Consider the following 21528-nt stretch of genomic DNA (forward strand, 5'->3'; position numbering starts at 1 on the left):
ACAGTCACAAGCATGCTTCAGAGCAAGGGTCATAGTTTAAAAGGAGATATAGATCAATAGGAGAAATACTAACACAGAGAACGGTCAGCGGTCCTGATATAATTAAAATGATTGATGAAATCCACTCCCCTCCAGTTTATCCCCAGTGTCTGATTTAGATTCGGATTTTACCACACAGGCTGCAGGGGTAACATTCCCCAGTGCCTCAATTAACCAACAGTGGTCAGAATTAATTGAATCGAATCAACTGCAACAAGATTCAGTTCAAAATCAGAGTTTGCTCCATTTTGGGGGGGTTACATTGCACTGAATGGGTTTAACCTAGCCACACTCCAAATACTCTCATGTGCGAGAGAAAGTGCAAAGTGTAACACAAGTGTGCAACTTGTGGGTGTTTACAATTAGGCTGAGAGCTGGGGCCAGGAACCGGGAATGTTCAGGGATATCTGTGTGTGTGTGTGTGCGCCCCCCAGCTCCCTCAGTGAACCTCCCACTTCCCGGCGCCGCTACAAATGGGAATGAGGGTCTGGCTGCCTTTTTCCGCCTCTGGATCTGTTGCCTGCAGCAAGCAGGAGGAGTGAGCGGCCAGAAGAGGAGGAGGAGGAGGAGGAGGTGAACAGAGAGATCCAGCCAGACGCCGCCGAGTCCCTCAGTCGTGCAGGCGGAGTTGCCACCAACACAAGTGGCAGCGGGGAAGCAGCTCCTGCCGTGTGTGGAGAGGACACGAGAGCAGGGGGTGGGGGGTGGGAGGAGAGGAGCTTCAGATCAAACAAGAGACAACCCCCTCCTCTCCACACACACCACCACCACCGACCCCCACAGCCCACCCACTGCCACTGGCCCGCAGGCAGGACCAACATGTGGCAGCCAGCGAGCGAGAGGCTGCAGGTAAGAGTGAATTCACTCAGCCCTTATTGCACAGGCTTGTCTACAGAGCACGTCCACTGCTGGTATTCTGTGTGTGTGAGAGAGAGAGCACAGGATTCAGACACATAGAGAGGGGTAAACCTATCCAGCCTGTACTAAATATCAATTTCCAGAGACCAATGTCGAAAACACCTTTTGATTTTTGCTGGACCCCCCCCCCCCCTCCCCCCTGTGTAAATCGCGGCTGTCCCCGTGTGTTTTGTTATTGTGGATTAACCTGTTCTGCTGATGCAGTGAGGAGATTCAGCAATAAGGAAATCTGGAAGATCACCCCTGAGCAGGGGCTTGTTAAAGAGGGAGAGAGTGTGGGAGGCTGAAATATCAATATTCTTGTGCAGCCCAAAGGTACTTTCAGTGTGTGTTTGGCTGGCTGGCTGGGTGGGGGGGATTGTGTCCCCCTGTCTGGCTGTGATCGGATGTCCTCTCTCCAGAGAGTGGGGTCAGCCCTGATGTGATGGCATGAGGGTTATCAAGGCTGCCCCCCCCCCCCCCCCTCCCCAGATTGTGCTTCCTCACATTTGGGGATAAATGTGACCCAGATGGTCAGCAGGGACTTGGATCAGCCACGCTGAGATATAATTCCCAGTGGCAGAGGCTGGGAAATCACCAAGGTAACGGCGCACAGCCTTTAAAGCGGCTTCCTCACCCCCCCCCCCCCCCCCACACCCGCCTCAATTTTGTTCCAGTTTCGTGACTTGAAGCCAACAATCCCAGGTATTCTTCGGCAAACTGAACCATTCCATTCCTCTGAATTGCTGCCATGATTTTTATTTCAGTAAATTATTTTTTTCTCTCTCCCTGAATTGGGGAATGGCTTAGGCTAGTACGGCAAGATCACTTCACACCACCTACCGAGGATTGTGTGTGAGGAAGAACATTGTGGTCCTGGAGTGAGGGGTGGGGGGGAGGGAAGACAGCCAAGCTTGTCTGCTATCCGTGAGGAAGAAAAACACAGAGCGAGGGAAACCATGACTTGGCCATTGTGCAGTACCTTAGCAGATGGATTCTAATGTTCAAATGGAAAAGTTAAACTGTCTTTAATGACATTGTTGTAAGGTTTAAAAATGCTAAACATTGAATAATCACGACACCAAGGACTATTTCTGAGCCTCTTCCTCTTTCCTAATTGTCTCGGATGTTCCAGTTGAGCAAGGGTGACAAGAGGTGCCATGCTTAATAATATTTACAGATGACATTGAGCCGGTACGTGGCAGGGGATGATGAGAACATGACCGAGTATCTGGAGAAAATCACTGGAAGAGGGGCATGAAGATCAGCAAGTCAAAGACCCCCCCCCCCCCCCTCCCCCCTCAATTCATGGGTTTGAGTCTAGGGAACAGGGTCAGAGTGAAGGGGTAAAGTTTCTGGGTGAAGACTTGGAGAAAGTGAATAGTTTCAAATACCTGTGGTCAGCGATGGCAGAAGATGGAAGTATGGGAATTAAGCAACGGATTAGCTCTGGGTGGCGTATCTGGAAGAAGTGCACTGAGTTTTATGTGATGGAGAAGTATTGCTGAAACTTAAAGAAGGATCACAAATCTTGAAATTGTGCCCTGTTCACCAAGGTCTGGGTCATTAGTATGTATCAAATAATGCAAGGGACACTGTCCTCTGGAACCCTCGCTATTCCTGATATGTATTAATGACCTAGACCTTGGTGTACAGGGCAAGATTTCAAAGTTTGTGGGCGATCCAAAATTTGGAAGCATTGTGAAATGTGAGGAGGATCAAGTTGAACTTCAAAGGACTGAAGCAAGTTGGTGGAGTGGGCAAGCAGGTGGCAGATGAAGTTTAATGCAGAGAAATGGGAAGAGATTCATTTGGTGGGAAGATAATGGAGGGACAATAAAAAATAAAGAGCACAGTTCTATAGGGGGTGAAGGAGCAGCAAGAGGAACCAAAGTTAATGTTTCAGGTCAATGACCTTTCATCAGAACTGGGAAAAGTTATAAATGTTACAGCTTCAAGAAAAAAGGTGGTGGGGGGAGGAAGAATAATCAGGTTTCTGCCACTGTGATGTACTGTAACAGCTTTTATCAAAGTCACAAAATATATAATTCAGCCGAGGAAGGAGCAGTGATTCGAAACAAACCTGTTGGACTTTAACCTGGTGTTCTAAGACTTCTTACTGTGCTCACCCCAGTCCAACGCCGGCATCTCCACATCATCACAAAATATATCCTCTGTGACTGTAACAAAAGTAAACTATCCCCCGTCGTCCTTTTTGACCTGTCTGCAGCCTTTGACATGGTTGGTACACCAACCTTCTCCAATGCTCTACACTGCTGTCCAGTAGGGGTGGAGCAGCACTCGATTGATCATAGAATCATACAATTTACGGTGCAGGAGGCCATTCAGCCCATTGAGTCTGCACCGACCCTTGGAAAGAGCACCCTACCTCCACCCTATCCCCGTAATCCAGTAACCCCACCTAACCTTTTTGGACACTAGGGGCAATTTAGCATGGCCGATCCTGCTAACCTGCACATCTTTGGACTGTGGGAGGAAACTGGAGCACCCAGTGGAAACCCATGCAGACATGGGGAGAACGTACAGAGTCTGCACAGACAGTGACCCAAGCCGGGAATCGAACCTGGAACCCTGGAGCTGTGACGTAACTGTGCTAACCTCCATGCTACCGTGCCGCCCATATCAAGAATAATTGTAACCAGAATATCACTTGCAATGGCTTCTCTTCCCATTTCGCAATGTTACCTCTGGTGCCCCCAAGGATCTTTCCTTGGCTCCCTCCTATTCCTCATCAATATGCTGCCCTTTACTGCCATCATGTAAAAGTACAGCATCACATATCACATGAATGCTGACCACACCCAGCTCTGCCTCACTACTACCTCGCTCAACTTCTCTACTGCTGCTAAATTATCAGACTGCTAATTTGACAACCAGTACTGGATGAGTCAAAATGTTCTCCAATTAAATATTGGGAAGACTGAAGCCATTGGCTTTCGCCCCTGCCTAAACACTGTTCCTAGCTATGGACTTCAATCCCCTCCTTGGAGCTGGCTGAGACTAAAGCAGGTGGTCTATATCCTAGGGGTCAAAGAGGAGCTTCCAAATGTATTTCTGCACGATTACTAACACTGTTTATTTTCACCTCCATAGAGTCAAACCTGTCTCAGCTCATCTACTGCAGAAACGCTCTTTCATGCCTTGTTACCTTTCAACTTCACAGTTCCAAAGCACTTATGGCTGATATCTCACATTGCATAAACGTGAGGTCATCCCAAATGCTTCTGCAAGTATCTTTACTCCCGCCAAATTCTGTTGACCACCTCTGATGTGCCGAAATTGGCTCCTTGCCAAAGAAAGTCTCAATTTTAAAATAATCATTCTTGGTTTCAAATTCTTGCACGGCTTTGCTCCTCTCTATCATCTGTAATCTTCTCCAACCCCACAACCATATGTGCTCGTCGAATTCTGGTCTCTTGAGCATCCTCGATGTTAACTGTTCCATCATTGGCGGCTGCGCCTTCAGTTGCCTCTGCCCAAGCTCAAGAATTCCCTCCCACAGCTCTCCAACTCACTGTCCTGAAGATACTCCTTAAAATCTTCCTTTTTAACCAAGCTCATTGTCTAATTTTGCTTTAGAATGCTTCATTGAACCACCTTGTGATGCTTTATTATGTTAAGCGGGCTATCTAAATATAAGTTGTTGTCAATGTTCTTAAATGATTTGATAACCTGTTACATCAATGTAAGGCTTTTTAATTCCCTGTACAGCGAGTACTGAAAAATGAAATGAAAATTGCTTATTGTCACAAGTAGGCTTCAAATAAAGTTACTGTGAAAAGTCCCTAGTCGCCACATTCCGGCACCTGTTCGGGGAGGCTGGTACGGGAATTGAACCGTGCTGCTGGCCTGCCTTGGTCTGCTTTAAAAGCCAGCTCTTTAGCCCTGTGCTAAACCAGCCCCAACCAGCAACCAACTTGAGCAAGGTGGAGCTATTTGACATGAACCAGTTGAGGCATGTTCCTGTGCCATACATTCTATGTAATTCTATCTGGAGGAGACTCTGCGGACACTAAAAGTGAGGATAAATTAGAGGACAAGATGACCTGAACGTTGATTGTTCTTCTGTCAGGGAGAAAAATTATCTTTTTTTACGAGACCTTTCTTCATTGGCAAGAATCAGGATATGCAAATTATCCCATGCAGCGAATTGGAATCTGCGGATTAATGGCTGATGTGCTATATGCCATTGATGTAAATCTAGATTTTTTTTTTTAATTGTCAAATTGAGTCCAACACATGTTTACAATCTGCTTGATTTGCATTATTGAAAAACATGAGAGTTGACCCAGGGAGGGGTGGTTCAAAAATTAGCTTTGCATTCTGGCTGTCCTTTGTGTGTGCTCTTGGGCATCAGTTAATGAAGTTCAAACAGACAGGATTACACAATACCAAATGTTACAGGTCACTCTGGATGGTCACGTTGAGTACAAAGGGCTGTATTAACAAATGAAGCACGGCAAAAGTAGATTGGAAAACTGTATAGGGGCTGTTTAGCACAGGGCTGGCTTTGAAAGCAGACCAAGCAGGCCAGCAGCACGGTTCGATTCCCGTAACAGCCTCCCCAAACAGGCGCCGGAATGTGGCGACTAGGGGCTTGTCACAGTAACTTCATTTGAAGCCTACTCATTACAATAAGTGATTTTCATTTCATTTCATTTCAAGAGACACTTTGTTCCGTCTACTCCGAACTGAATTAGTCGGGAGCAGGTTGCTGCTATATGTCCTCTAAATTTGGGAACTGTCAGTAAAAGCAGGAAAGGAAAATAACTTTCAACAGGGATGACAATAATTGGCATCTTTCGTGTATTCTCTCCTCTTTCTGGCCCCCACACTGCACAGGCAGAACTGGAATGAATGTGTGAAGGGTCGTGCAGGCATATAATTATTGGAACAGGAGACACTCGTGACAAATTTCGCTCCTATCCATCTAAAGATTTAGCATTCCTAACTTGCTCCGTTAAGTGACATGATCTTCCTTTCTGAGGCCTTGCTTCATGAACGCATTGGAAAATGTAAATTATCCCTGTGTAGACAATTGGAATTTCATGGATTAATGTGCCCTTGATGTAAATCTTGATAAAAAAGAAAAGTAAAATGAAATCCAACACATGTTTGCAATCTGCTTGGACAGCATTATTGAATAACACGAGAGGTAACCTAGAGAGCTTGCTTCAAAAATTGGCTTAGCTGTCATTGTTACAAAGGTTTTTGGTCATCAGTTAATGACGTTCTTGACACTGTAGGATTATACTGGACCAAATATCACAGCTCATTTTACACAGCCATGCTTCAAGTACAAGGGTTGTATTTACAAATTATGAAAAACAAAAGAAAACAGAATTGCAGGAGAAATGTAAAGGTTTGCTTGAATGGTGGTAAGTATTCAGAATAACATGGGTGGTAGAACAAGAAATCTTAATGTGTTTCAAGAAAGAGTTGCACTGGTTCTTGTCAACAAATGGAATTCGTGGTTATTACCAATGGAATACTGTAGATGGCTGGGCAGGAAGGATTAATATTTTGCTCGTGTCTTAAACTGGCCTGAATTTCCCTTCATGAGAAGTTTGCCACTACTGAGGGACACAAATCATAGAATCATAGAATTTACAGTGCATCAGGAGGCCTTTTGGCCCATCGAGTCTTCACCGGCCCTTAGAAAGAGCACCCTACCTAAGTCCACACCTCCACCCTATCCCCACACCTCCACCCTATCCCCACACCTCCACCCTATCCCCACACCTCCACCCTATCCCCACACCTCCACCCTATCCCCGTAACCCCACCTAACCATTTGTGGACATCAAGGACAATTTAGCATAGCCAATCCACCTAACCCGCACAATTTTGGACTGTGGGAGGAAACTGGCGCACCCAGCGGAAAACATGCAAACACAGGGAGAACGTGCAGACTCTGCACAGACAGTGACTCAAGCTGGGAATCAAACCTGGGACCCTGGAGCTGGAGAGCAACTGTGCTAATCACTGTGCCACCATGCTGCCCTTGGCGCCACAACTTGCAGTGAGCTCGTTTACGCTGAAACCCAAAAGATGCAATGAGCCTGTACGTTACGACGTGAGAGAAAATGGCAAGAAAGTAATGCGAACTGCCACAAGTAGGCAGCACTCATGCTCCTGAACTATAGAGCTCAGACTCTCTCATGAGCTTGTTTGTAGGGGACATAATAAACGGATGTTGCAAGAAGCATCATGTTGTGGAAAGGCCAAGGCATAATGAGGAACGTGTCATTTATATTTTGGTCAGCTGATTGTCCTAACTTCTGCAGAAACCTATGACCAAGACAGGCCTCCAAACCAAGCTGCTGAGAAATGCCTACTTGTGGAACTCCTATTTGCTGATATGGAGTCACTCCACTCACAACGGTACAGAAGGCTGAGCCGCAATGCTCCTCCCTCCAACCCACCCTAGATGGATAAAGCAGGATTCATGTCAGATTGAAAATCTAGGCCATGTGTATCTGTTTATATAAACGCCAAACCAAACATTAAATGGCAGGAATGTGTTAGTACTTATTGTTTATCCTGCACACTGGTTAAAATAAATTAAAGGAACACACATTCCAGACTTCCATGCAATTTCAGTCACTAACAGTCAAGTGTACTAATCATCACCTGATGACAAAAAGGCTGGAAGCAATTTCTCCCAAATATCAAAACATTGGATGACCCATGGAGTTCTCCCTGTGTTCTGAGCTACCTTTCAAAATTAATTCTTCCCTTGGGCTTGGTAAGTGGTTTCCCACCTTTTTAGATATTCCCTTGCCCACTTTGTCCTGAATTCCCTTGTCTTTTCTGGCAATCTGTATTCAGGAAGGGTGCCCCATCTTCTAGTGTCAGAAGTTTTTCAAAACAATTCCTTGATTGTAAAATATTTTGGGTGATGCCCTGAAAGTGTGGAAGCAGCTTATTCTGGGTACACCGGTTCAAATCCCACCATGGAATTTATAGTCAATGAATTTTTTAAAAAAAATGTTAAATCTGGAATTGAAGTCTAGTCACAATAATGGTGGCATGAAACTATCAGTGATTGTTGTAAAAACCCCACAAATAATTTGTAATATTGTCACAAGTAGGCTTACATTAACACTACAATGAAGTTACTGTGAAAAGCCCCTCGTCGCCACATTCCACCGCCTGTTCAGGTACATGGAGGGAGGATTCAGAATGTCCAAATTACCTAATAGCACGTCTTTCAGGACTTGTGGGAGGAAGCCGGAGCACCTGGAGGAAACCCACACAGACACAGGGAGAACGTGCAGACGCCGCAAAGACAGTGACCCAAGCCGGGAATCGAACATGGGATCTCAGCGCTGTGAAGCAACAGTGCTAACCACTGTGCTACCATGCTGACAAAGGGACAGAATCTGCTGTTGTTATCTTGTCTGGCCCTCAACCTAGCAATGTGGTTGACTCTTAGCTGCCCTCCGAAGGCCACTTGGAGTTTTATCAAACAGGTACAGAAAAGTCAAAAAGGAATAAAACAACCCGGTATCAACTTAAGTCACCAGAAACAACAACAGCTCACATATCCCTGAGGCCCTCCAAAGTCCTCCTTGCTAACATATGGGAGCTAGTGACAAAAATGGGAGAGCTGTCCCAGAGACTAATCAAGCAACATCCTCACATAATCATACTCACAGAATCATAAGAGGCTGTATCTGCCGGACTATGACTTCAGCAGGGGTTGAGGGAACCAACAAGGTGGAAAACCTAATAGTCCTTGTCCCCACTAATCTACTTGTCGCAGATGCATCTGACCATGACAGTTTGGATAGAAGTCACCACCTCACAATCCTTGTGGAGATTTTATCCTGGCTTCACATTGACTATCCCTCCATCATGTTGTGTGACACTACCACCATGCTCAATTCATCTTTCCAGACTTAATTAAATCTTTTCCAGTGAATCCTTGTCCTGGGCTTCCACTTCTGCTGCTACAGACATCGCTACTTCCAGCCACGCTTGCCGTGTGGCCTGTCTGTCCCAGCCACGGGGACGTCTGTCCTCATCCAGCATGACCTCCAGGGGGGAGTCAGCGAACTAGCTGGGGGGTTCGAGAGGGGAAGCCTTCTTGTGCCTATCTTCCGTCCTTTTGCGTTCTTATTGCTTCAGCAGAAACCTTTCCAGCAGCCATTCAGACCCCTGCAGAGATGTCTTTAAGTAGAAAGCCTTCATTCAAAGCCTGTGGGTTGCACTCTTTGAATGTCTGGGAAACTTTCAAACAGCTTGATAATCCTATGGCTGAGTTAAACAGCCATGGTAAAGCCTGCTTCAATTAGCAATGGGGTCCTGACCCACTACCAGCCTCTCCACTGCGTCTGGGTCAAGATTCCACCCTAAATTGCTGGCAACAGAAAGCTGTTCATGAGCGAAAATTCCGTTGAATGAAAAATGTTCACACCGCGATTGTCCTAGGTGATTTATTTTTTTAAATGATCTTTCCTGTAGTGATATTGATAGTCAAAGAATTCCTCATGAAGTCCAGAGAACATGCATCCCTTCATAAGGAAGCAAAATACATACGCTGGGAGTCTAAAGGAAATCTTTCCTGTATGCAAAAAAGGGAAATAGACATACTAAGAGTGTAAAAAATGTCTATCCATTCATTAGGAAATGAAATAGACATGCCTGGCATGATATAAAATGAAGGGATTTCTCTATAGAATGCTCATCTCACATGGTATGTGAGTGTAATTTATCTGTATCCAGACCAATGAGGATAACTGTGCAGATTTATTTTTACAACAAACACAAAGACCGCTACTGATTGGATTGGCCTGCACAGATTTATACCCTGATCAAAGAAGAACCATAAATCACCAAAGGCCCTGGAGAGCTCATCTGCTTCACATCCTTATCAATGGGGATAAGTGTCTCTGCGGAAGAGGCCTCCATCTCTTGATGTTCCAGGAAATAACAAGATTATTTCTGAAATAATTTCAGAGAGCATGTGAAGAAATCCTGGACTGAAAATAGCTTCACGGAGAGCCCCACAGTAAACGAGTGCCTTCCTTAAACCAACCACTTAACCTTGTGCAGCAATAATTCTCACCTATGAATGGCATTCATCAGTCCAGCTCGTATTCCTCAAAGCAAAGCCGTGAAGAGCAAATTGTGAACTTGCAGTATGATACGATTCCAAATTGTGCAAGTAACAGGGCTGTTTTAATGGCTGCTTATTTAATAATAAATCTACTCATGATTATTCCTTTAATTGGGTATTAACTAAAATTTTAGCAGATAGCATGCTTTTTTTTTCTTGTGTGGCATCTATGTACATTTCCAAATGGAAAGTTATATGAATACACAGCATTCTTAATGATCCCTGAATTCATTACACGTTAGTCTGTAGCGAAATTCATTGCAGGAATGCACACAGAAGAGGTATTGCAACTCAAATTAAACTCAGAATAGAAGGGAACAATCACTATAATGAGATGCGACAAAGCGGTTGAAGATAATGCAGAAACCTTTGTTTATTATGGGATGCCAATATTCCTTAATGTTACATGTTTTTGTAAGCTGTGTAAATATCCACAATGCTCATAGATTTAAGTATCCTGTTTACCATTACCTCTATATTGGGCTCCAAAAAAAGCCCCATTGAAGACTCCAAAGCTTTATAAATCTGCCACTCACCTATCTCAAATGTTGGCAAATGAAAGACAATTCAGAGAATTATCCTTGATTTCTGCATGCTCGGGTCAGACCTTAGATTACTGAGACATGTACTTCAGTGATCACCATTAGGGGTCTGCCACCTTTGTAAGGGGTATTTTCCATTGGAATGGGGCTGGTTTAGCTCAGTGGGCTAGATAGCTGGTTTGTGATGCAGAACAAGGTGAGCAGTGTGAGTTTGATTCCCGTACTAACTGAGAATTCTGAATTCTCCCTCTGTGTACCTGAACAGGCGCAGGAATATGGCGACTAAGTGTTTTTCACAGTAACTTCACTGCAGTGTTAATGTAAACCTACTTGTGACAAGAAAGATTATTTAAAAAAAATTATTTTTATTTTTTCAGCTGGCTGAATTTATTTAGTGTCTGAGGAATGCACTCAATGTAACTTTCGGGAAGCACATGTATAGGGTAGCACGGGAGCACAGTGGTTAGCATGTTGCTTTACAGCGCCAGGGACCCAGGTTCGATTCCCGGCTTGGGTCACTGTCTGTGCGGCGTCTGCATGTTCTCCCTGTGTCTGTGTGGGTTTCCTCTGGGTGCTCCGGTTTCCTCCCACAGGGGCTGAAAGACGTGCTATTAGGTAATTTGGACATTCTGAATTCTTCCTCCATGTACCTGAACAGGCGGCGGAATGTGGCGACTAGGGGCTTTTCACAATAAGTTCATTGCAGTATTAATGTAAGCCTACTTGTGACAAAAAGATTATTATTATAAAACTGCTTTTAGACAAAAATCCAAGCTACATTCAGAGGCAGCTTAATAAAATATTGACAGGCGAACAAATGAACTGCATTAATCATACCTCGCCGATCACAATCCATATCCTCTCCCATCCCCACCTTCCATATAAGTCGCCCCTGGAACTACAGAAAACACTTGCCAGTTTGTACGCGTAGGAGGTTCACATCCCAGCTGGTGCCTTGCTATTTGGATTGTGCTTTGATCAATCAATTGTGCAATGGCTGTAATTGTTTAATGGAAGCCCGGTTAAGCAAACACACAAGATCGATGGAAGGCTTCCAAAAGTTTAGAGGTGGTGTTTGTGTCAACCTATTGGCAGAAAAGTGGGGAAAAGGGTGCTTCATTTTTTTTCAATTAAGGTTAATTGTCTTTCTCACTTGGATTCCTAATTCTACAAAAGTCTCGATGCGGCTGTGACCTGCACTTATTAACCTTTCAAAGTTGTTTTAATAGTCCATTATCCAGCAAAGAATGAGACATAAGCATGTGAATTTGACAAGTCCAAAATCACCGACTAAGCTGTCAGCCAAATGTCAAGATGAGATGAACATATATTATTCATCAGTAACCCACAAAAAAAAGCCTTTGATGGAAAAACAAATTATTTTTTTGTTTGTTTGCTCTTTCAGCAATTTGAAGTACTGTAGCTTGAACTTCACTGAGGTTACACAATGTTTGTCTTCCCTTCATGAACTATGCCATTTCCATTTAAAAGGAAAAAGTACTTGAACTAATATAGAGCATCATTTCAAAACTCTTCCAAATTTTACAAAGCACAGCACACAGAATGAATTAGCTTGAAAAAAAATAACTGTAGCCAAGCACATCAGCCATTTTACATATAGAAGATTCACAACCAATAATCATAGAATCATAGAATTTATAGTGCAGAAGGAGGCCGAGGTGAATTATAAGTTTATTCACTTTTTAGTGACGAATATCAGCCAGAAATCTGGAGAAATCTCTCCTCCCCTGAAAGCAATGAGATCTGTAAGTCCCACCTCCAAGGAGCAAACAGAGGCAGGGTTTGACATCACATCTTCAGGATAGCACCTCCAACAATACAGCACTTCTTCAGTACTGTATGGGTGTATCGATATTATATCACATGCTCAAGTTCTCAAAACTAGCTTTGCCTCCAACAAGAGTATTACCAACTCGGTTACACTGCCACTCATTTAATTCTTAAATCCTTTTGAAGGGATTGAAATTCAACTGGGGCTGCTGTGCAAAGTGAGTGTTGAGAAATTGCTGACTCATTTACGCCCCATGGTATTTTTGTTTCCATTTAATTCAGCAGATAGTAAAATTGTGCAGAGTATGGGCGGGTTTGGCTGGGAGTTTCTCCCCCGCTCTGCCAGCGAGTTCCCCACTGCTATCCAACCACACTTAATTTTTTTTGGGCCCTGGGGAGTTCCTCTCTGGGCTAGCCCACACAGAGTGCGGTCGAATGCTATATAGAACCTTAGTTAGGCCACACTTGGAGTATAGTGTTCAATTCTGGTCACCACACTACCAGAAGGATGTGAAGGCTTTAGAGAGGGTGCAGAAGAGATTTACCAGGATGTTGCCTGGTATGGAGGGCATTAGCTATGAGGAGCGGTTGAATAAACTCGGTTTGTTCTCACTGGAACAAAGGAGATTGAGGGACGACCAGATAGAGGTCTACAAAACTATGAGGGGCATAGACAGAGTGGATAGTCAGAGGCTTTTTCCCAGGGTAGAGGGGTTAATTACTAGGGGGCATAGGTTTAAGGTGCAAGTGGCAAAGTTTAGAGGAGATGTTTTTTACACAGAGGGATGTGGGTGACTGGAACTCGCTGCTGGAGGAGGTGGTAGAAGCAGGGACGATATTGACGTTTAAAGGGCATGTTGACAAGTACATGAATAGGATGGGAATAGAGGGATACGGACCCCGGAAGTGTAGAAGATTTTAGTTTAGACGGGCAGCATAGTCGGCGCAGGCTTGGAGGGCCGAAGGGCCTGTTCCTGTGCTGCACTTTTCTTTGTTCTTTGTTATAATGGGAGCAGATTCCCATAGCGCGCACGATTGGCTGGGTGTTCCCGTCGCTTCGGAGCACCGAGAAGCACTACGCTATCAAATGGTCATTTGAGTAGATCAGGGCCTCAGCAGTGAATATGAGGCTAAGGCCACATTTAGACCCATTTCTTCACAGAGGAGCTCCACTCACCAGAACTCCGATCTCGCAACCCCCTGATGGGACCCCCGAAGCCCCCCCCCAACCTCTAATTGACCTTTAATGGGGGTCTTCGCCCCCCCCCCCCCCCCCCCCCCCCACCGCACCATGCACAGCACTCCTGGACCTGAACCCCGTTGTTTGAAAAAGGCAAGCTTGGCATGTTGGCAGTGCCCTTTCCAGCTGGCAGTGCCACATGGGCACCTTGGAAGTGCCAAGCTGGCACCAAGGGGATGCTGCCAGGTGCCACCCTGCCCTGTCACTGATCACCCAGGAGCCTCCAATGGCCTAGGAAAACCTACCAGGTTCCGTTCTGCCTAGTCCACCCTTATGTGAGCCAGTGCTAAACGATGCCCAGCTGGGGTCTCCCTGGGGAGGCCGATAGATGCTGGGAGCCTGTTAGATCTGGATTCAGCATGGTTAAATGGGCTTTTAAACCCACTTAACTGTGCGAGACTGGGTCCCGCCAAGGTCTCGTGAGGCATTGCCGCCATCGGGATTCGCGGGGGAGGCCTCTCCCAGCTTTTGCTGGCCGCATCCCGCTTTGATTCTGGTGGAACATGGCTGTTAGATCATGCCCTGTATAACTGTCTGTCAACCCATTACCATCCATTTAGCACCTTCATCAAAGTTGAACTTCATCCCATAGAAGTCTATAGGATATTGCAATTTTCTTTTAATTGATGAAAGGATTATATTTGAAATCCAATTTCTAGACTAATTATACTTTGCACTGCAAAATCAAATTAGTACTTTCTATTAAATGACACGGTTGACTTTGTTTGAGACGGCACAGTGGTTAGCACTGCTGCCTCACAGCCTTGGGGGCCCAGGTTCGATTGCGACCTTGGATGACTGTCTGCGTGGAGTTTACAGTGCAGACTCAAAGGGGCCAAATGGCCTCCTTCTGCACTGTAGGGATTTTATGATTGATTGATTGTCACATTATTTAACTGCGCTAATGTGTAAAATCTAAAACCAAGACAGTCGACTCACAAAACAAAACTCAGCTCTGCGAGAGCAATGGATGCGTTGATGGAGCATGGATGGCGGTACGATAAGGAAAATTGCCTTTTAACTTCCATTGGCTCTGAGATGGACAGAAATCAAACTCCAAGCCATGTACAATCTTCTGCAAAGTTTCCACCCATTTCCCAGTTACGATGTGCTGAGTACAAAATGATTCAACAGCCCTAAATGGCTTTAAATTGACAGTTCAACCATAAGGTTGGTTGTTAGATGAAATGGGAAAATGACAACGGTGCACCAGGGGCTTTTCTTCAGAGGTTGTCATTAAGTCTCCAAGAGAACATATCATTCTAAGTTCAATTTGCGTAGTACATGTTTTTCAAGCAGTAGAATTTACTTAACCCCAGCTCTGCTTCCAGTATCAACATGTTTGGCTTCCATCTAAGAATGTACAGAGGAGCCCCCCCGCAAAATTAGTTCTCTTTGTAAGAGCTTTAATATGCTCCGCTCCAAGAAATAATAGATAATCTGGAGACACTGGTTTTCAAATACTTCAATATTTAAGTTAATATATACGTTAATGTTAGGTAGTAAGTTGATTATTAAGAACGTAGTGGTTCAGGAATGTGGCAACACTGGCAGGTTAAAGGAAGTGAATCTGAATTATTGCTGGCTCAAGTTTCTTCAAATTGTCCAGCAATATTGCTCAATTAACCAGGTCCTGGTTCAGCAAAACTTTAAATGTACTCCAGCTGCTGATGTGGAGAAAACATGAATTGTGGCAAGCAAGATTTAACAGAGGTAGTAAGTTTCTGTCATTGACGAATTTGTTAATTCTTTCAGCAGTTGAGTGAAAAGGGACCTTGCACTTGGACCCTCTCCTGCTTCAGAACGTACATGCTCTGAATTCATACCTCAGAAAGCAATGCTATTGCCCTTGGGGATCTATTCAGGAGGGTCAGGTCCTGGAACAGTGTGGAAGAACCTACTTCAAAACCGCCAAACAAACCATACAACATCAATAAGTGGATACGGGTTGATATGCTGAAATCCAATCTTTTATAATGCTGCTTCCAGATTTTTATTTCTCGCATTTTACCAAAGCTTTGATCAATTAAACAATTAGCAACATAAGAAGCAACTGTTTTTCTAGATGGATACAATCACAGCAGCTATCTGTTTAATTAGAATAGAGATACAAAGTTTTATGAGGCCACAAAGGAGTCCACATTGAGTAGTTCACAGAAGTTTATTTACAATAACTCTTATATGCATCACATGGTAGATCCCAAACTGGTTCTGCCTTCCCAGTGCCTAACTGGCTGGCCTTATATACCCTACATTGTTTGGAGGTGCCCCATCCCCTTAATGGGCGAGCTTGTATTCTGCAAGCTTCATGGGGAGGTAAATGGTACCCACCCCTTAAGGTACTTGCGGGTTATAACTTAAAGCTACAAGTTTTATCAGACTTAACAACAGTAAAATCAAAGCTGTAGTCTGACAATTTGTGCAGCCTGCTTTCTTTGATGACCAAGGAACACAAATACATTACTCCACCCCATGCCCAGTTTGGGAATAATATTGTGTATTCCATCCGTCTATGAGGGATTGGATAAATATTCACTATAAATTGGCCGGATGTTGGACACAAAGCACTGTTAATCTGTTAAAGCATTAGTCACAATCATGACTGTGCTGCCAGGGAGTGACCAGGGGCATGGTGTTGCCAAGTATCTCTGAACTTTCAAAGATTGAGATGCCACTAGATGTCAGGCATTGGATTCAGGGTACCAAAGTGTTGCCAAGAGATTAGATGCGGAGTATCTCTGATCATCCAGGCATTGGGATGCCATTGCACCAAGAAGGGTGTAATGTGGAAGATGGTGCCCTATAGCTGCCAGACATCAGATTCTACTTCAATACTCACTTTGAAGTACAGTAAGAAGTCTTACAACACCAGGTTAAAGTCCAACAGGTTTGTTTCAAACACTAGTGTTTGAAACAAACCTGTTGGACTTTAACCTGGTGTTGTAAGACTTCTTACTGTGCTCACCCCAGTCCAACGCCGGCATCTCCACATCATGGCTACCATTGACACTTTGAAGTAGACACAGGGTGACAAAGTTAAAAACGAATAAACTTTACTAAAAGGAATATTAATGGAGCATCCTTGTTGAATTTGGAGGAACAACACATTGTAATATGTTTATTAAATGCAATACGACGTTTTAACTTCATTCAAATATTTTTCAATGTTTACCAAAATGTACCATGCTTCGAAAAACATCACAGCAGCTGTGTAAATAGACTTTTTGTGAGGAAAAACATCTGGGGAAAGATGGCGTAATGATGTAGGCCATTGCCTGAAGCTTCCACTTGAGTTCCATGGAAAGAGGTAAATCAGCTGCCGGTGGAGGTTTGGCAGCTCATCAGGATTATTTGGATGAAGATGTACTGACGTTGAGCAACGTAGAGTAGAATTTCTGTGTTAGGTGCAAATTGTGGCCAGAATTAAACGAGTTTTGAGAAGGGATTTTCTTTTGCTCATGTTACTGCTCGATTCATTTGGATATCGTTGAATGTAAAATCTGCCAAGAACCAACGTAGCCCGGTATCATTTTGGAATGTGACATTTTTAAAAACTGCTTTCTAAAGTGCTGCTTGATATATTTAAAAGTCATAACTTCACAAACCTGGGATTAGGGCTTACCGTTTAAAAATCAGGGTCACCCATTTAAGGCAGAGATGAGGCGAAGTTTTTTTTCTCTCAGAATGCGGTGAGTCTTTGGAACCCTTTTCCTCAAATGTTGGTCGCGGGGTCACATGGTGTAAGTGTGGGAGCAGCTGCGTTTTGTGAACTCTACTCGTCTTTTAATCCTTTATTTTATCCTGATGCACAACCCAGAATTATTTGATCCTGGTGTGTATGTTTCTGGAAGATCCCAGCTGAATTTTGGCAATGGGAAGCTGAATGAAGTCAAGAAAATCTTTGTTTGATTAAAGTAGCCATTTTCAGTTTGATGGAGCATATTGCATCCGAGGCCTGGGGTCAGTCGAGGGCTCAGAGCACTAGTCGTACATTGTCTTGTCCTCGATGTTCGTCAAGAAGGTTTGGAGCCGGCCGAATGTAAAGGATCCTCGCCACCTGCCGGGTCCTAGGTTACTGGGGCTTTGAGATGACAATATGGCGGAAAGGGAAGGAGCTTTGGTGAAACTCTGGATGGATCCTGGATGTTGCTTGATGATCCTGTCACGGCTTGTGCCTTTCCAAGATCTGTGGATGGTTATTTTATTGTGAAGTTCATCAGTAATCCTGAACTTTGTTCCCTTGTGATTATGTCCCTGATTTTGTGTTATTATCTGACGAGAGTGTATGCAGGCCTGGTCACTTAATCCTTGGTTATCTAGCCTTTCGTGGGTTGGTCGTCTATATTTTCTTGACTGAGTGATTAGTTGTAATGGTTATTTGACTGAAAAGGTTAGGGCAGTGGCAACTGTGTTTTACCTGGGCCAGATGGAAGGCATTGTAGATGGTGGAATAGGTTACCCTTCCTGAGTTAGGAAGGGGGGCTGCTGGACTGCTATCCTTCTTGTGATGTGGTTCCCCTGGGGAGGTAGTATCCTGTTGGCTCCAGGGCCTGAGCGCAAGTCTGGGTGCTTCAGTTCAACGCTGTCTTTCTTCGGTTGGAGATTAGCCTAATTGGAGGAGTCGGGCGCCCTCCTCTAAGTGGTCTTAGAAAGGGACTTTCAAATGTCCACCTTTTTGAGGCTTGAACTATCCTGAGGCAGTAGTATCCTGAATCTTTTGAGGTTAGGCTATGATATTCTACTCCTGGTATCCTTTTTGCAAAAGTGTACATTGCTGGACCTTGTATCACATCTATTGGCCAATTCTGGTGTTATGAGAGAGGTGTTTTCAGAACACCAAAATGTATCATGGAGTCCAACCAAACCCCCCACCTTTAATGGATTGTTGCTTTTGAAGCATACGGCAAGTTCTCCAGGTGTAGTATTACAATTATGGACATGGGGTTTTAAAAACAAAACAATGTTTATTCCATGAACTCAAATTAACCTTTTAAATAAACATTGGATCTCTTAAAACCCCTTACTTCAAAGATAACCCCGAAAATAATACAACACTGCCCAATCCTGCAAACTGTTCCTTTACACATCCAAAAGACTTGACAAATCCTTCAAACAGAAGCACGTTAGATTTATATTCAATACTGAGACCTTTTTACAATTCCGATTTCACCAAAGGATTAAGAGATAGTCCTTCATGGCAGAGATCACCAGCAATGCAGCTCACAGCCACACCCAAGCTTTCTTCAAACTGAAACTAAAACTCCCAAAAAGCAGAAGTGTGCTCAGCCCCCCCCCCCCCCCCCCCCGGTGACACCACTTCAGTAATATGATCAGCTTCATTTCTTAACGGTACATTTCTTAAACATCCAATTCTTAAAGGCACTCTCACATGACACTGGTGTTCCACTCTTTCTGGGGGTTTTCATTCTTCATCTAGGTGGGGGATGCACTGATATAAGCTCTGATCAGTTATATTTAATTCTAAAGGATCTCCTTTATCTTGTCGGGCGGGGGGGGGGGGGGGGGGGAGCAGAGTTGTATCCCTCTTGCCCCCTTCTTCTGGGACTTCCTTTCGTTGCCTGGAGGTCTTGGGAGGCTGAGTTACATTTGAGATTTTTTACCCCATAAGGCATCTTGTATATTGTGAAGCTTTTTCATGTTTTGCCTTGTGGAGGAGGGTGTACACCTTGGGGCCATGGGCTCGTGGTTTTATCCTAATATCTTGAGATTCCCTACTCTTGTTGGTAACCTTATATCCTTTCATTTTCCATATGAAAGGAGACGCTGACTACAACAATTACTATGTTTGACAATTGTAGGATTATTTGCTTGTATTCTCTGTATATGTTTGTGGAATAGTGATCACACTGTACTGTGCCAGATTTTGGGGATGTTTTGTGCTTTTATGTAAAATATCTCCTTCGAACTAATAGCTTCACGGATTTTTTCTGTATTTCCTTTTCTTTATTTTGGGGTTAAAGATCATCAACTGGCTCCTGCAAAGGTACAGGCAGGTCTGATATCCCAGAAAAAGACATTATAATGTGTAATTTGTGCCTCTGATATAAGTGGAGTAGGTTTTTTGGTGCAGACTGAACGGGGTGTGAAAACCTTACCCTATATTTTATTTGGCTATATGTGTAATCGTTATACATAAACATGTGCATCACTTTACCATACTTTCATGGCTTTATCCTTCTATCTCCCATTCTTTAGCTTATCCACCGCCAGTTTGCCCTGTTTAAATGGAGGCACCGAGTTTAATGATTAAGTTTAACCAACACATAAATGCATTGCATGTAGTCAGCTATGAATCTAACTGCAATGTTTATAAACATCTAGCTATGATTGCCAGGTCCTGACCACATCAAAAAGACAGTTAAGTGCTTTCTGTTGAGACAAAGTGGAAGTGAAAGTACTTAATTCCTTGATGTTTATAGCCATGGTGGTTAGATTCAAAGCAGGGTGCATGAGATACATTCAAGCATGAAGGGAAATGGTTGTCTGGAACCTATTATCCTTTCAATTACAGCCTCTGCTGGGGATGTTCTTTGATGGGAGGTTCTCTGATACAAGGGGGTCTCTTTTATGGGGTTCTCTCATATGGGGGAATTCTCTGATATGGAGGGACTCTGTGATATGGGGATCTCTGATATGGGGAGTTCTTTGTTATGGGGGTGTCTCTGATATGGGGGGGGGTTCTCTGATATTGGTGTTCTCTGATATGGGGGTTCTTTGATGGTGGGTCTGATGGGGATTCTCTAATAGAGGTCTCTGTTATGGGGGGTCTCTGTTGGCGGATCTGCTGGGGATCTTTGACGGGGTCTGATGAGGGGTGTGGTGGGGGTATGTAATGGGGAGTCTGTGATGGGAGTTTTGGTGGGGGATATGGTTGGCGGGGTATTGTATGGGGAGCCTGATTGAGGGGTTGTTGTGGGGAGGATTGGCATTGCTGGGGGCCCTCCGATGGATTTTGGGGGCACCTACATTAAATACCTACCCCCCTGCACCAAACCATGCTCATATTCCAGGGCAGCACGGTAACATAGTGGTTAGCACAATTGCTTCACAGCTCCAGGGTCCCAGGTTCGATCCCCGGCTTGGGTCACTGTCTGTGTGGAGTCTGCCCGTTCTCCCCGTGTGTGCGTGGGTTTCCTCTGGGTGCTCTGGTTTCCTCCCACAGTTGTGATGTGCAGGTTAGGTGGATTGGCCATGCTAAATTGCCCTTCGTGTCCAAAATTGCCTTTAGTGTTGGATAGGGTTACTGGGTTATGAGGATAGTGTGGTGTTGGGTAGGGTGCTCTTTCCAAGAGCCGGTGCAGACTCGATGGGCCGAATGGCCTCCTTCTGCACTGTAAATTCTATGAATAATTATGAATCCCGGCCTAGAGGGCCAGAGCATCACAGAGGCATGGAGAATCCACTGTCCAGACCGTTTTAGGACGCGAATGGTAATTTTGGCATCTTCCCATTGGCCGGGTCAATGAACCACTATGCCGCTGCTAGGTGAGCAGCAGGTGCTTGATGCAGGGCTGGATTCTTCAATTTAGGAGCTATGTCCGGAGGATCCGTGGCATTTTACGTCAAAATATTTGGCGCCGGCCCAGCACCTATCCTCTGACCGGTGAGGGGCTAGCAGCCACGTCATGTAAAAGTCCTGGCTTCCATGATATAAATGGCCGGAGAATTGCCGGGTCCGTGGCCGCACATGCGCACGGCGACGACCTGCAGCGGTCGCACCAAACAACATGGCGCCTGCCATGCGCGGACCCAACCTGCCAGATAGTGCCCCACCCAGGACACCCCTCACTAACCCTGGGCCACCCCCCCCCCCACCAGTCCCGCCACCCCTCACCGAAGTCCCCCGGCCAGCA

At 44.7% G+C, this 21528-nt stretch overlaps 1 protein-coding gene across 1 annotated transcript in view; it reads left to right on the plus strand.

The window, feature by feature from the left end:
• Positions 1 to 459: 459 nt before the first annotated feature.
• Positions 460 to 21528, plus strand: part of pid1 (phosphotyrosine interaction domain containing 1) — a 122046-nt gene continuing 100977 nt past the window's right edge. The window contains exon 1 of the mRNA XM_038816244.1: positions 460 to 888. Coding sequence (XP_038672172.1) covers positions 859 to 888 — 30 coding nt within the window. The 5' untranslated portion in view covers positions 460 to 858. The remainder of the gene's footprint in view (positions 889 to 21528) is intronic.

Source organism: Scyliorhinus canicula, chromosome 13 (genome assembly GCF_902713615.1).
Source record: "Scyliorhinus canicula chromosome 13, sScyCan1.1, whole genome shotgun sequence".
Lineage (NCBI taxonomy): Eukaryota > Metazoa > Chordata > Chondrichthyes > Carcharhiniformes > Scyliorhinidae > Scyliorhinus > Scyliorhinus canicula.